Source organism: Cheilinus undulatus, linkage group 1 (genome assembly GCF_018320785.1).
Source record: "Cheilinus undulatus linkage group 1, ASM1832078v1, whole genome shotgun sequence".
NCBI lineage: Eukaryota > Metazoa > Chordata > Actinopteri > Labriformes > Labridae > Cheilinus > Cheilinus undulatus.
The window spans coordinates 40,000,192-40,016,420 of record NC_054865.1 but is presented as its reverse complement, the minus strand read 5'-3'; the positions used below and the strand labels follow the sequence as shown (position 1 = coordinate 40,016,420).

At 38.6% G+C, this 16,229-nt stretch overlaps 2 protein-coding genes across 3 annotated transcripts in view; both read right to left on the bottom strand.

The window, feature by feature from the left end:
- Positions 1–2,770: 2,770 nt before the first annotated feature.
- Positions 2,771–6,825, bottom strand: LOC121507249 (chemokine-like factor). The gene is made up of 4 exons (XM_041783496.1): positions 6,494–6,825; positions 3,814–3,969; positions 3,592–3,687; positions 2,771–3,367 (listed from the first exon to the last, which is right to left on the bottom strand). The coding sequence occupies exons 1-4, from the start codon at positions 6,581–6,583 to the stop codon at positions 3,257–3,259; spliced, it is 453 nt and encodes a 150-aa protein (XP_041639430.1). The 5' UTR covers positions 6,584–6,825; the 3' UTR covers positions 2,771–3,256.
- A 1,496-nt stretch (positions 6,826–8,321) lies between these two features.
- galns (galactosamine (N-acetyl)-6-sulfatase) overlaps positions 8,322–16,229 on the bottom strand; it is a 36,606-nt gene continuing 28,698 nt past the window's right edge. Inside the window, exons 13-14 of one of the 2 annotated variants that reach the window (XM_041784025.1) lie at positions 10,358–10,475; positions 8,322–8,848 (exon numbers count right to left, since the gene is read on the bottom strand). In XM_041784025.1, the coding sequence (XP_041639959.1) occupies positions 8,762–8,848; positions 10,358–10,475 (205 nt within the window). In that variant the 3' untranslated portion in view covers positions 8,322–8,761. The other variant, XM_041784026.1, reaches the window with a different exon arrangement.

Sequence of the window (16,229 nt, the reverse complement as noted above, 5' to 3'; positions counted from 1 at the left end):
ATGTAAGTTGTGGTTGATTTCTGGAGAGCTCCAGAAATCGACTCATTATCCTGGGAATACCAGCTTTGTTTTCCCAACTTAAGGAGATAAATAAGTCAAAATGTTGGTTCCACCAGGTCTGCCCACAGAAAAAACAAGACCCTTAAAAACCCCAGTGAAAGGGCCCTCCAGATGGGATCTTAATATCAACATGTGTTGGATCAGTAGCTTTGGTGCTAGCAACCTGGCTAATATTAACCTCCTTTCGGAGCTGAAAAGTCTGTCAACAAGTTATTTTTGGGTTTATATGTTCCTTAGAAAGTTGGCTTAATTTTTTCTATCGTTTCTGGAATCCCAAACTCTGACATTAGCTAAATAGTTTAGTTCAAAGGGTTCATCTGCATTGTTAATATTACCAAAAAGCAAGGGTGGAAAGTAACTAATTACATTTTCTCAAATTAATGTAATTAAGTCGATTTTTGTGTACTGTACATTTTCAAATCAGTACTTTTACTTCTATGTAAGTTTTAACCAGAGTAACTGCAGTTTTAATTGTGTACAGCACTCCTCTACTCTTTCCACTTCTGTTGACTACAAACTAGCACAACAAGAAAATGATTCCACATCACATCCCAAAACAGCAAAACTGGAGTATTGATATGTAAGGATTGGATATTTTAGAGTGGATTTTTACTCCAAAAGTGTGATTTTAACTCCCTCTGAGTTAAGTGGTCTTAAGCATTGCAGTTGTCTGATAGGGTTAATCTACCAGCGTTAGTTCAACTCTGTAAAGAGTCAATTAAGCTAAGCTCCGCCCACTGCCATTTCAAATCTGGGGGGATGTGTAGACAGAGTTCCTCATTTTGCCCTTGGGTAGAGTGTTTAGTTGTGTTTGGATGTTGCCTGTCGTAGAGTGATCCCTGCTGGGGTATTTTTTTTGTTCATGTTTCTGGTGGATTGTTGTTTTTGATGTGACACATTTTCACCAAAGTTATCCACTGAGTTTGAACTTTGTTGATTTTAGAAAATAAAGATTTTTTAAGGGTTACTACAGCTCTGTCAAATTGTAAAATATTTAACTCTTTTGAAAGCCAGATGTACTGTGGACCAATACAGAGACTTTTAAAGTGTCAAATTTGACTCTGTATGAGTTTAATTAACACTCCCAGTTTTGCTCTGTATTATACTTTATTATAGAGGTGTGACTTTACCTGAATGGCCTTGTTAAAAATCTATTCTCTAGTTGTTCTTGCAAATAAGATAAGATCATATTTTACAGTACAACTCCTAATTAGCTACTCTAAACTTCAAGTAAATTTTAAATTAAATTCTGTTACTTTTACTTGAGTAGATTTATAGACCATAACTTTTACTTATACTTAAGTTTATTTAAATAAGGGTAACTGTACTTTTATTTGTCATGCAATTTTTCCACCTCAAAAGAGGCACATTTTAATAAAAGAAAAATAGCTTACATTTGTAATAGGGCAGACAAACAATATGAATTTACAATTGAGGCGACTGTGAATCAGCAGGTCAAGTCAGCCATCTTTCAGTCAGAAGGTTGTGGGTTTGATCCCCAGCTCCTGCAGTTCCATGTCGATGTGTCCACAGGCAAACAAATTCATCTCAGTTTGCTCCCACTACATCATCAGATGTGTTTGAATGGGATAAGCTAATTCTGATAGCCAGTTCTCCATAGCAACCTCTGCCATCAGTGTGTGAATGTTGAGTGCATGAGTGTCTTAAGAGTTTCTGTGGTTAATTACAATTGAGCTCCCTTTTTGTTGCATTTTCAATTTCTGCTTATTTTTTTAATGTAAAACTGCTTTGGTTTCATTTGGATCTTTTTTGCATTCCTAAAGTAATGGTAACTGTCTTCCCTTAGAGATAGAGAATTGGTTTTACACTGAAAGAAGACCTGAAACTTTAGGCAAATGAAAGACTTTGGTTCTAACTTAAACCTGGAAATATGAACTTGTCATGGATTGAAAAGGGAAGTAAGCAAATAGTTAAAGGGTTAATATTTGATAACACAGGTGCAGATGACCTATAAATTATTGTGAAACTTGAATTAAGTTTCTCCTGATTGACCTCACAATAAGACTTTAAACTTTGTCTTTAATATCTTGAAATAAGATGTTTATCTTGACTTATCTTTATTGGGTGTAAGGGATATTTTGGACAATGAATCAGTTAAATGGACTGGATAATACTTGTAGAAAAATTTGGACCAATTTTGTACCACATGGATTTCTTTGCCATATCTATGCAGACATCAAATTTTCTTAAACTTGACTTTCCACCTCTTTTATCTCTCTTCCATTCTTAGATTACAAATGTTTTCGTAATACCTTGCCTTGAATGCTTTAAAACGTCAGGTGAAGCAACAAATCCCCAACAATTTGAGACTGTTGATTTTTTTTTATTATCAAGACATGTCAGTGCCATCTAGATTTTAAGACAATTTAAAAGTGGGGAAAAAAATGGTAGGGATACACAATTATGGATTTCATGCTGACACCCAATTTGCTAATACTAACAAATTAAGTTCAGCCAATACAGACATAGATGGCAATATATGGAGATAATTCAGACCGAGAACTTCAGTCCTTAAAACAAAATTTAAAGTTTGAGAATGAACAAATGAACAAATTTCAGTCCTTAAAACACATTTTGAGGTGTCAAGGGTGATGAAAAATATGAAGACTTCAGCTGACATAGGGGGACATAGGTTGACATTTGATTTGTCCACTGAGCTGTCTGAGGGTTTTAAAGTAACAAAAAGACATTAAGGTGCAGCAGTGGGTTTATTTAACATCGCTGTGGCTTCAGGGAAACTTGCAGTGGCTTAATCAAAGTGTGCTGAAACAGACATCAAAGCATACAAATAAAAAATGCACTCATTTTGGACCTTAATTAATTGTGATTAATGCATTACTGCTAACAGCTTTAATTTTCAAACAGGAAACATGCTACAAAAGGAGCAAAAAATTGAATGCATATTTTTGTTAAATAATAAGTTTAAAAATTAAAAAAATGTCATTTTTACAAGGAAAATGTTTTTGCTGATCCCCATGGACCCCCGCATGTGGCAGGACCCCAGAAAGCTCTCCTCTTCTCCAGGGGAACATTCACAGTCCAGCCCTGGAAACAGTCCTGCAACTGACTGGTTTAAAACATCTGCAAACGTATTGCGCTGTACAACCTTACAATAAGGTTACAAAGTTCATTGTCAGGACTATGCATAAACTTTACTGATTTATGGTGAAATGAATCATTCCTTGTCCTGTCTCGGGGCTTCTCTTCTCGGGTTGTTGAATGTGATTTTCCTGAAAAGGGTGTAACCATCCGCACACAGCAGGCCAACAGTCAGCAAACCAACTATCTGCAAACAGAGAGCAGATTTCAAATTAAATGTGTAACACTAAGTGACAACACATCCAGGGTCCAGTTAGAAAAGGGGACAGGGATGCTCATATCCTAAAGGGAATCTTCAGCTCATATAGACAAAGTAAAGCAACATTAAGATAATATATTTTACTGACAGTGTTGGGGCAAACTGTCCCACACATCTAAGATTGTAATTATAGATTAAAAAAGACATCTCACCCCTCCAACCAGCGTGCCTGTTGCCGTATATGTAGTCAGAGCCAGCGGGCTCAGGACAATGAAGAAAAGTGCTGCAAACACTGAATTAATAACATCCTAAAGAGAAGAACAGAGATTTATTTATGAATAAAAAACAGCATATGGCAAATGGATGGATTTTCAGAGTAAGGCACATACAAACTTTTATTATGTGAAAATATTTTGGTGTAAAACATCACCCACAACAAGAGGCCAGAAGAAGAAAGTCAGCCTTTTGTTGAATTTAAGCATGTAGAGCAACAAGAGGAATAAAGTGATCAGAAACTCCAACACAGTGGCTGTGATGAACCCTGGAGCTGACACCACACTGAAACACACAAACGCCACAAACAGAGTCCCCTGAATCAGAAATGGAGAGAAAAAAATATTAAATTAGTTATTACAATAATAGATCATGCAAAGCATTAAAATTAAACATCTAAAACAGAGGTGTCTGAACTACAGCCCATAGTCCATTTTTAATCAGCCCTCAACAAATTCTAAAATAATTAAACATGGCTGCATTCGAATGTGAAGCTTGTGCTTGCCTGTATTGTACTTCCATTTTCTGACACTAGGCAGTGCCGCTGTGCTAATACTGTAAACAAACATTTTGACAATTCCTTGACATGTTTTATTTCAGGACTATATTGAGAAGGCAATGTAAATGGTTCACACAGACAACCTGTATAATAATGATATCTTGATTCATAATGCCAAAAGGATTCAAGAAGGAAACAGCAGAATAAGATCAATCCTTTGTTTTGCATCTCAAGGTGGGACTCATAAACCTTATTGTGCTTGTTATCTTTAAGCACCAACACTCCTATAAAGTTTTGCAGCTTCATATACAGGTGCATCTAAAAAAATAGATTATCATGAAAAAGTTCATTTTTAATTTTATTTCATTCAAGAAGTGACACTTCCATATATTCTAGATTCCTCATTACACAGTAAAATATTTCTTGACTTTCTTTGTTTAATGTTGATAATTATGACTTTCAGCTCACAAAAATAAAAAAAAATCCACTATCTCAAATATTAGAATATTACAAAACATCAGTCCAAAAAAAGGATGTTTTAAAAACAGAAATGTTGACCTTCTGGAAAATTATGCTCATTTATGCATTTGGTAATTGGTTTGAGCTCCTTTAACTGCATTTATGCAACATTGAATGGAGCCAATCAGTCTGTGGCACTGCTGGGGTGTTATGAAGCCCAGCCTTCAGCTTGTCTATATTGTTAATTCTGGTGTCTGTCATTCTTCTCTAGACAGCTGCCCAGAGATTCTCTGTGGGGTTCAGGTCAGGTGAGTTGACAGGTCAATCAAACACAGAAACGCCATGATCAGCAAACCAGTTTCTGGTAGTTTTGGCTTCACTGAGGGCAGGTGCCAAGTCTGGCTAGAAGAGGAAATCAGTATCTCCATAAAGCTTCTCAGCCGATGGAAGTATAAAGTGCTCTGAAAGCTCCTGGTAGATGGCTGGACACTGGACTTCAAGCACCTTGGATTCTGTACCTCTCTGGTCTTCCTCCAGACTCTAGAACCATGATTCCAAATGATATGCAGAATTTAGTTTCATCTGAAAACAGGACTTTGGACCACTGTGCAACAGTCTAGTTCCTTTTCTCCTTTTCTCCCTTAAATTCTTGAATCAGCTTTGTTTGTCTTCTGAAGGCTGAGCTCATCCCTGTTGCTTATACACTTTTCCCTTCCAGTTAAATGTCCATAAATATGGTTTTATATTGACTAATCCCAGTTATAGTGTTGTAGATGCCAGTCATCCTTGTGGAGACACTGGTATGGGTGTCTTTTATAAATAGGGAGGTATTTTGTTTGTCCGTTGATTTTTTTTTTTTTTGGGGGGGGGGGGTGTTATTGTTTTTAATCCTGTTTTTTATGTGTTTATTGTTGTTTGTTATGGACTACTATATCTGCTAATAAAGATGATGATGATGATATACAGCCTGTAAGAACAGCCTGCCCTATCAGCAGTGACCTTGTGTGGCTTACCATGAATGTAGTTGTGTGAACTGAACCAGGGTGAGAGAAACAGAGTTTTTGTGAGCTGTCAGCCTTAATCCTTAAGATTAAAAGTAACAAAAAATCTTGAAAAATTTAATGAGATTAATCTAGAATATATGGATGTTTCACTTTTGGAAGTAAATAGAGGGGAAAAAATGAACTTTTACATGACATCTTTGAGATGCGCCACTGTTTTCTCTTGCTTGGTGTCTGAATGTTGAGATGAGCTGACAGCGACTCTCCTCTCTGTTGAAGGGAGCATCATTCTCATGCTGACCAGGGGCAGACCAGGACCAGGATCCCTCTGAAATCTGATTGGCAACTCCAAAAACCTTAACTATGAGATACTATTTGCCTTTTCTACTATCAATGGTGATGTAAGCTGTTCTTTCCCTTAAAGAATATTTAATCAGCAAGCATACCTTAACCTACACCAGATTAGTTTTACTGTCCTCACATTTCTGTGTGGCCATCAGTTAAAAGGTTTGGACACCCTGATCTAAGATTTGAATTGTATTTACTGAACTGTCTTTTGATTTAGCCCTGACCTTTAAAACAGCATGTAGCTCACTGCAGTTTGTAAAAAAGAGGAACCAAGATTCCATTGTTTCCGCATTTTTTAAAATCTAAGTGATTCTGTTTCTTTCCAGCCTCTAAAGTGGTCTTGGGGTTTTAATGTGAATCACAGCTGTCAGCACAGTGTGTACCGATCAGTGTAAAACAGTCTTGTTAGGCTACAGAGTTCCCCATGTCATACTCTGTATCTTTACAACAAAGAGCATCATGTACATCTAAGCTGTTGCAACACTTCTCTACACGCTCTACATTAAACTTTTAGTGATGTACAAATTGTCTTACCATTTCTGCAGCTTTCAGGATCCCCCTCTTGGATTTGAGAAATGCTATGTCCACCTCCATTGATGTTTTTGTGTTTTGATCCTCTGACATGTTGCTATTTTATTTGCAAAAGATAGCTCAGTCTGCCTGTTTCCTGAAACTATTTCCTTTTAGCTGCAAAGGAAATGACTGTAAGATGTGCAATATTTTCACAACCGCTGCTTCTACTCAAGTCACACAAATAAGAGCTCTTACTGTCATCGCAAATATTCAGAGCCGTAGAACGTCCCCCAACCGGGGCTGCGAGTCATCCTTGCAGATTGAACTACACCGCTTTCCACATTATTAAGCAAATGACATTTTTCTCTTATTTTCCAAAATATTAAGGCAAACGACAGAGTATTTTTCAAGTCATCAGCCGTTAGAGCATAATTCAAATGTTTTTGAACAAACTTTATAATGATAACCATTATTTTTTTTTAAATAAAAACCTCAAAATGCACTTTCCCACATATTCCACATTATTAAGCAGGCCACAGGTTTCAAGCAATATGAGAAAGAAAAAGGATCTCTCTGCTGCTGAAGTATCATATAGTGTAATGCCTTGGACAAGGAATGAAAACATTAGATATTTCCTGAAAAATTAAGCATGATCATCTTACTGTGAAGAAATCTGTGGCTGATTCAGAGCACAGACAGGTTTGTGCAGATAAAGGCATAAGGAGGAAGGTTTCTGCCAGACTAATTCATCAGATTAAGAGAGCAGATGCTAAAATGCCATTACAAAGCAACGAACAGGTATTTGAAGCTACTGGTGCCTCTGGAGTCCCACCAACCTCAAGGAGTAGGATCCTCCAGAGGCTTGCAGTCATGTATAAACCTACTATTCGGCCGCCCTATCCAGTGCTCACAAGCAGAAATGGTTGCAGTGGGCCCAGAAATACATGAAGACTCATTTTCAAACAGTCTTGTTGACTGATGAGTGCTGTACAACCCTGGATGGTACAGATAGAGGAGTAGTGGATGGTTGGTGGATGGCCACAATGTACCAATAAGGCTGTGATGTCAGCAAGGAGGGAGCGGAGTCATGTTTTGGGCTGGATTCATGAGGAAAGAGGTGGTAGGCCCCTTTAGGGTCCCTGAAGGTGTGAAAATGACCTCAGAAAAGTATACAGAGTTTTGACTGACTACTTTCTTCCATGGTACAAAAAGAGAATCGTGCCTTCTGTAGCAAAATTATCTTCATGCACAACAATGCACCATCTCATGCTGCAAGGAATACCTCTGTTTCATTGGCTGCTGTGGGCATAAAAGGAGAGAAACTCATTGTGTGGCCCCCATCCTCTCCTGACCTCAACCCTATTGAAATTCATGCAGAAACTCTCCAAAAACCCACTAGTTCAATGGATGCATGAATAGTGGAGGTGATATCAAAGAAGTGGTCTTTATGTTAACATGTAACTTGGCCTGTTAAGATGTTTTTAATTGAAATAGCTTTGATTTCAGTAAATATGACCTCCTTATGCTGAAAATTTGACAAATTACCATTTTCAGTTCTTTACAACCAAAAAAATCTTTTAAAACTCTGCCGTGCTTAATAATGTGGAAAAGTGCATTTTGGGGTTTTTATTTAAAAAAAAATAATAGTTATCATTATGAAGTTTGCTCAAAACATTTGAATTATGCTCTAACGGCTGATGACTTGAAAAATACTCTGACTGTCATTTGCATTAATATTTCGGAAAATAAGAGAAAAATGTCATTAGCTCATTAATGTGGAAAGCGGTGTAACAATGGATTAAGGCTGCCTTTCAGGTATTTTCAGAGCGGTGCTCACAGTGTCTGCTTTAGTTTAGTAAGATAAATAAAATTCCATGTAAAAGCATGTATTGTATAGTGATGTTTATATAGTCAACGAAAAGAACTGACCCAAAAATCCACCATTGTAAACTTTAATACTTGAGACATGATCATAAATACATTTCCCTTTGTGTATAAAATTGTCATGACTAAAACCCCTCTGTTGATATAGCATTTCTCAAGACATGTAATAATTGTGTTGATTCATTAAATAAAAAGTTTTAAAAATGACTTTAAACTTTAACAAAATGCTGTAAAACCAAGATAATTCCCTTGAATTGACCCCTGACCCCTCCCTTACCACTTTGTGCATAGACCACTAAACAGTTAAAAACCTCTGTTAATCATGAGCTTGTTTGAAGTTCTGATAAAAGGCACATCTTCGGGTTTTGCTTCCTCATCTTGGGGATTGGTGCAGCACTTCTGCTCTCAGTGTGGCCAGTCACACTTCCTGGGCTCAGACTTTGGCACTCTGAGACACTTTCCCAACTTCTCGCAGCCTGCAGGGGCCCAGTTCTGAAACAGAGAGCAGCCAGCACAGTGAGCACAAGAGTATAAAGGAATTAAACATAATATGTACTCTGAGAGAGATTTACTGCTGCCTTATACGAGTCAAGTTGCTAGTCTATAAGGGGAAAGAGCACAAGATGATTTTTGAAGGCTTGTCCTGGGCTATGAGGGGTTTTAGCCAAAAGGTGGCAAAATTTTCTCTTCTGTGATTTTTATACCTGAATTTTAGTGGAAGGTTGTATTTGGCTGTCTTTAATCCTGTTACATTATCTTCACATCTCAAAGAGAGGAAAACTGAACATACAGCGTGAGTTCAGGCAGGCCATGGAGTCAAGAGTTGCCATGTGATTGAGATCAGCTGATCTCACCGAGCCCTCATCAGCTGACAGCCAGCTGATTAGCTTCTAAGCACACTATTGGCTAATCGCATTCATGCTGCCTTTGCTGCTCCCTCTGCAAGCTGCTTTTTGCAACCCTCCTCCACCCCAGCTCCTCCTTTATGTTTTCTATCCAGGCTTGTTGAAGGGCAGGGGGATCCCAGAATGCCCACATCACCAAATATAAATAACAGAAATACATGTAAAATTAATAACAGCTAATAAAGAGATATACTTAAACCACAAATCATGTGTTCCTTGACAAGATGGTCCTGACTGAAATGTGAAAATAACTTATGTTGACATGTTTTTCAAATAACAGTGAGATGTCATTAAAACTAAAAATGCGCTTTTCCATGTTTTCATACCATATCTTACAAAAATAAATCACAACACACAGTTCATCTACTAGAGGTGACATAACAGCATAGGTTCAATACCACCCTGGCCAGATTTAATTATAATTTTCCATAACTTTAAGTATTACTGTTACTATTAGTATCTATTATTAATTGTTAGTGATGACAAATGGACCAGACAGACCTGACTTCACCGTACAGCACAGGAATTCATTCATACCTTATTTGGAACTGTGTTTATTTTGTACACCACAAGGGGTCAGTGCTGCACTACAAATAATTATCATAGACTAGAAGTGCAGCTCCTGACATGTGCTGCTTGAGGTGACAAAGCCACAGCTTCATTTGGCTGCTCCAACTAACACCAGATTAGGGTTTTTTTTCCATAGGCAAATAAGAGAAAAAGGTCCAGATTCTAGTCATAACAAGATCCTTATTCTAAGACAAGTTATGAAAATAAAACATTATTCTGTTAAAATGAATCAGTTCAATAAAACAGTCGGAAACAAGAAAAGATACTATTAAAGAGATGTACAATGATTCTCATTTTCCTACAGATGTTATCATTTTCACTTATGCATTAATGAATCACATGATCAGGTGTGATGGAGAGAGAAGGTGCAAACATGTCTGCCTTTGAAACACACAGGACCAGCTGGCTTTGGTCCACTGCCACTAGATATAGTGAGAATAAAGTAAGCCACCTTACACACCAAAGCTTCTCAGTGCGGTTTGTTTTCAGCATTTTCAACATTAAGGTATGTTCATTTAAAACTTACCATTACAGCCACATCACACATATTGAGCTGGGGATATCCAGGAATCAATTTTGTCTTATGCTGCTCCACAACCGGAGTGATCCTGCTCAGCGCATCTTGGTACTCCTCAGACAAAACACTGCAGAGACAGAAGAGCAATAATGATCAGTGATTTATGCCACTTTTTTGTCCTAGCACTTACAGATGTCATTAAAGAGTGTAAAAACATAAAAGCATAGCTTCTGAAAGTCACAGAGGATGCCTTCGGTTTGTCCACAAGCTAAAAGATCAATAGTTTGAAATAAGACAAACAAAAACAGGCACCAATTTGGAAACTTAGTAAACAACAGAGGTTTGACATTTTCCCTTAAAAACACAACTCATGACCCTACTCTTAAAATAATCACCATTCAGTTTACTTTTAATCTAAAGTTGTCAAATTAACAAATAAACTGTGTTGTAAGAGCATGTTAGAAAATAACAAGGGCTATCAGCATTTATGCATTCATTGTGGTTAATTAAGACCCTTAATCACTGCATTAATTTTTGTTAATTGAAATTAATCACATTTCCTTTTCAGCACACTTTGGTTAAGCCAGCAGAAGCTTCTCCATGATGTGAAATGAGTCCATCACTGCTCCCTAATGTCGCATTTTATTTTAGAAAACTTCCAGACAGTTCAGTGGACAAGTCAAGAGGCATCTGCAACTTGCGATTTCAAACATTTACTTTTTTAATGTTCTCTTATTTCTTTTTAGTCATAACGATTTCCTTTTTCTGTGTTTAGCCCTGTAAATCCTGATACCTCCCAAAACTGTCAGAAAATTCAAATTTTTAGAAACTGGGTTGTTTAGAAAACATTTAAAAAAAAAATTAAAAATCTCTAACATTTCTTTTTTTTTTTTTTTAAATTTTAACGTATTTTAAAAAAGTACTGATTGAAAGTCCAAGTGCCTTATTTTCTTCTAAATAAAAGCATGTCTTTATCCAAAAAAGAGGTCAGTAACCCTCAGTTTAAGAAAGTACAAAATCTAAAATGAAAAAAAAAAATCTGTTTTAAAGGAAACAGTGTAATTTTAGTGTAATAAAAAGGTATCATTAATCACAATTAACTACAGAAATACTGAGGTTAATTGCAATTAAAATTTGAAATAGTTTGACAGCCCTTGAAAAAAGCGCTAACTTGAAAATAAAAAAACACTTTCACTCTTGTTTTTCACTTGTTTTCCTTTGTATTGATACTTTGCACTTACAGCAGTACAAGCACTTGCAGTTTGCTTTTCTGTTTGAATTTATTTTTATGTAACAGGGATGATGCAGTTTAACAAACACAGGCTATAAAATGTTCCACATTCAGCAACATAAAACAGCCTGGTGCTTTAGAGCAGTGGTTCCTGACCTGTTCTTCCTTTCAGCCCCCATTAAGGCTCATTTATGCTCTATGTTTGAAACGTATACAAGCAAGCCTTTCTGTCCCACTCTTCATTCATCCTGCCACTCTTTTTTGTCCGTTCTCTCAAAGCCTACAGATATGGACCAAACGTAATACATTAAGCAATGTAGGCAACAGTGAAACCCAGAGTAGAAAAAACAAACAAAGAAGAATGGGGGGACTTTATCAAATTTTCCGAGGAAATATCGCTGAATAATTTTGAGCGAGTTGTTGTAAACTACAAACATATCAATGATGTTAGCTCACCTGGGCACGAAGACAGACAACTACAAGAGCACAGCTGGGCAGAGGATGGGCTGTTTTTCTCCAGTCAATGGGACAGACGGAGCAGCATCAAAGTAGATGTGTAGGTCCAAGAGGGACAGCGACCTCTCGATTTGGTTTTCAACAACTTCAGCATAACAGGGCGCTTAAGTATGAGGGCTATGATGGTTGTAAAGTTTATAATGCACAGATCTATTTTAATGCTTGTAGAGCATAAATAAGCCTTGACTATCGTAGAGAAGCTGAGGCCCCACAGGACCCACACTTACAAAGGTGATACATAGATGTCAAAAATTAACATCAAAATTTAACTATTAATAAGTGTTTTGTCGTGATTTTAGTTAATATGAGTATATCTTATTTTGATAGCCTCAAAGCCGATAGAGCCTTGAGCCCTCCCTGAAATCTATGGCACCCCCTGAAAGAGATCCCAGACCCCAAGCCATGACCCCCCAAATAAGGTGCCAGAGACTGGGGACCCCCACTGTACCTGAAAGTGGTTGGAGCATAGTTTAACACAACTGGGCAAATTCAAGAACAGCCATGTGCATGACTATGTTTTTATTTGACATTTTCTTCATATATGTGTATAAATTTATAAAAATGGTTAGAATATACAATTTAAAAATTATTAAAAGATATTGTTTTATGGAAGGCATCTGGCATCCCCTCTCCGTGTCTTGCAACTCCAAAGGGGGTCCAGACCCCCACATTTAGAACCACTACTTTAGAGTAAGATACTATATATACATAATCACTACAAAATTCTCAAAAACTAGGACAAATAATTGGATTAAAACACAAAAATCTAAAAATAAGTAAAGCTCTGGTTTACTTGGAGCCATCACTTTACTTTTTTGTGAAGGGTTTTAAATCTGTGATTAATTTTATTTCAGTTGTAATGAATCCCAGAGGTGACAGCCTTCGACAGACAAAGCTGACTGTCCAAATAATAATCTACTTTTTAGTGTGTTACAGTTTCCATTGGCTGTGTTTTTGGTACTCTTGTTCTGAATCTGTTTTCTCCAAATGTCTCAGTAGTTCTTCTATGAGTTGAAAGTCACACATACAAACACAGTCAACCAATAACTTAATAACTTTAACCATGCTATTTTTTGGGAGGGAGTGAATGCATAGCACACATGTAACCGATCCAAGCTTTACTCATTATATCAGTGCTGGGACATGCTGTCAACAACAAAAACACCCCACACACATATGTGCTGTCCACCGTGGCACCCCTTGGAAAAGCACACTCAGCAGGGTGAACCATGTAACCCCTCTCCCATCCCCTGTCTCTCAATTACTGCTGTTGGACACCAGCGAGCTGAGCACCTCTGTGCATTATTATATTCAGTGTGTAAAACACAGGGGCCCTGAAGGCTTTCAAAGGAACGCTGCTCTCAATAGGACCTGTAGGGTTAATGGGCTGTGTGTGCACGCATGTATGTGTGTTGGGGGAGTGGGTGTCTGCTGGCGTGACACACGGACAGACAAATATCAGCAGTGCAATTACACCCCTGATACACTCGCAGGCAGCACCTGTGCCAGCCTTCCATCCTCTCTTCACTGCAAACGCAGCGCTCTGATTGGCCCCCGGGGACCATGTGCATGTGTGTGAGGTGAAGTGTCAATTAGAGTAATAACCCCAGGCCCTGTCCAGCTCACACCCACCCTCCCGCTAAGATCTCCCACAGGGCAGCAAGGCTTCCTCCATCAGCCAGCACCTGCTCCTTTCCCCGATACTCTCAGTCTTTACTTTGCCCTACAATTACTCGACGAGTAGTGAGTGCGGAGGCTGCAATTAGTCTCTCTCCTGGTGTGCCGCATTCGTCATCAGCTAACTATCCACGCGTTCTGACCCGAGCTGATGGAGGAAAACCCGATTACTCCCCTCGGTTAAAATCAGACATTCAGATTAAATTGCTTCAGCTATCTGAAATCACAAATCGTGCTTTCGCCTGATCCCAATCAGCGAGGGGGATATTTCATTCTGCTGCTATCTCTGCTCACTGCTTATTGTTGAGATACATTTTATGATAAGTGATGAAGCAACTTAATGTAAGGAAGATTTATCGGACTGCTTTAAGTTTCTCCTCTGCAAGCAAAGCATGTATGTGCGAAGACGCTTGCATAAAGTTTTCCATTGTTTTTGTCTATGCATTGAGAATCTTACAGTGCAAACCTCTAAATCAAAAACTAATAATACCATTTGTTTATGCTCCCTCTGCAAACAAATAATAAAAAGCCCACAGTCAGCACAGCTCATTATCATGATTATAACCCTTAGCCTACTGGTGTACAGGCAAATTCTGGAATAATAAGCAGGCTGTATGCAAATCCAGTCTTTTGATTTATAATGTATGGCACCCAAGGGGGACGGGGGCATTGCTCAGGTGTGTCACCACTCTGATTACTGATTCATAACACTATTGCCGGAGTGCACACGCATACACACACACAAACAATCACACAGTAGCAGAAGGTGGGGGAATTGAGGAGACAATCAAATACATCTGTCCTGCCTGTACCTCCCCTCCACCATCCTTCTCCACCCGGGTGGAAATTGAGCACTTCAGTAAGGACTATTGATTGGAGAAACAAGAGGCTGGTGGCAGGCAGCAGATGAGGCCACACTGTGCGGTGCTGCCTGCAGTGTGAGGGCTGGGACTACACTCTGGATGACCGGGGGGCTCTGGGGACGGGAGCGGAGGTGGGTGGTGAGAAGGTAGGATGTGTTATCCTCAGGGCCTGAGGTCACACAGATGGAGGGCAAAGTGGAGGGCAGAGAAAGGCTTTGAACAAACCCAGTAGGGATCTAAAATCACAACGGGAGCCACAAAATCAGGCTGTATCATCCTCCAACTCCAATTGAATCTGCCTAAAATCACAGTCTCCATACATCATTTTTCCTCAAAACTTTCCCTTTCATTGCATAATTATAATCTTTGCTGTTTTCCCTGAGTGTTTGTGTATGTGTGCTCTTTGCTGTATCACAGGCTGCGACAGTAGTGAAGGTATGTGTGTAGACAGGCCCTACATCATCTTAAGTGGCTCTTTAGGTGCAGACAGAGATTAATGACGGCCAGGCAGCCAGTCCAGCTGGGGGAGCGAGGAGGACACGGACAAAATGCACGCATACACATGTGTGCGTGTACACGCACACAAAGACACGCACTCTTTGCAAGGATGGAGGAGAACGGTCCCGGTGGATGCAGAGGGACAGCAGCTGAGTGGTGAAGAGTCAGCTGAGATGCACATGAAAAAGTAGAGATGGAAAAAAAGAACAAGGAAATAATTTGAGAGAAAGTTGGAGAGAAAGAGGGAGACACAGAGCAGATTAGAGAGGATGGAAGAAGAACTGGGTGTTAAAGGAGAGGAAGTCTTTGCTTAGTTGTGTGTTTTGGTGCAAAGCAGTCTTGGATCCCTTAAAAGGCATAACAATTTAATCTAGTAATGTTATTATTTTTATTACTGCTTTATTATCAACTGTCAAACTCAATGGCCCCATTGTTCATATGAGATGAATTTTTGAGAGGCATGTGGCTGCCGACCTCTATGGTGGGGCGTTTGGGCTCATCTTTTGCAAACCTCTACAATGGGATGACCTCAAACTTGGGGCAGGAAGTGATGCACTAACCCTTGCTGGGGTTTTCCTAAGTTTGTGGTGTTATTTTTAATTTTATCCTGCTCCCCCTCCCCCTAACCCTTGGGTGCCTAACCATAAGTCTTTTTGGGTTTTCCTTACTTTGTGGTGTGATTCATTTAAATTTATCCCCCTCAGTAAATGTTCTATGTTTAATCATAAAATTCTGCTGTGAAAAAAAGCCACTTACCATAACATCTTACAGCGAATGAAAAAAATATACGTCATTCTGGTCTTCGTTTGGGTAATGTATGTCACTCCTTGCCCCTTGGGCAAGGTCACCCCATTGTAGAGGTCTGCAGCAGATGAGCCCAACACACCCCACCATAGAGGTCTGCAGCCAGATACCTCGTAGACTAAGCATTAGTTGATAAAAACATTAAATCCAGAAAAATCATGGTATAAAGTTAAATAAATAGAAATCAAAAATAGTCAGACACCTAAACAGAAATTAAGAGATGTTTGAATTCAGTGTTTCCTTGAAGCTCATTGATGAGGACTAAGAGGTTTTCAGGGTATTTTACATTAGC

Coding starts and splice junctions, on each gene's coding strand:
- LOC121507249 (XM_041783496.1), bottom strand. CDS start 6,583: ATGTCAGAGGATCAAAACACAAAAACATCAATGGAGGTGGACATAGCA. Junction 3,970..6,493: donor TCCTGAAAGCTGCAGAAATG/GTAAGACAATTT, acceptor TTTCTGATTCAG/GGGACTCTGTTTGTGGCGTT. Junction 3,368..3,591: donor CAGGCACGCTGGTTGGAGGG/GTGAGATGTCTT, acceptor CTCTGTTTGCAG/ATAGTTGGTTTGCTGACTGT.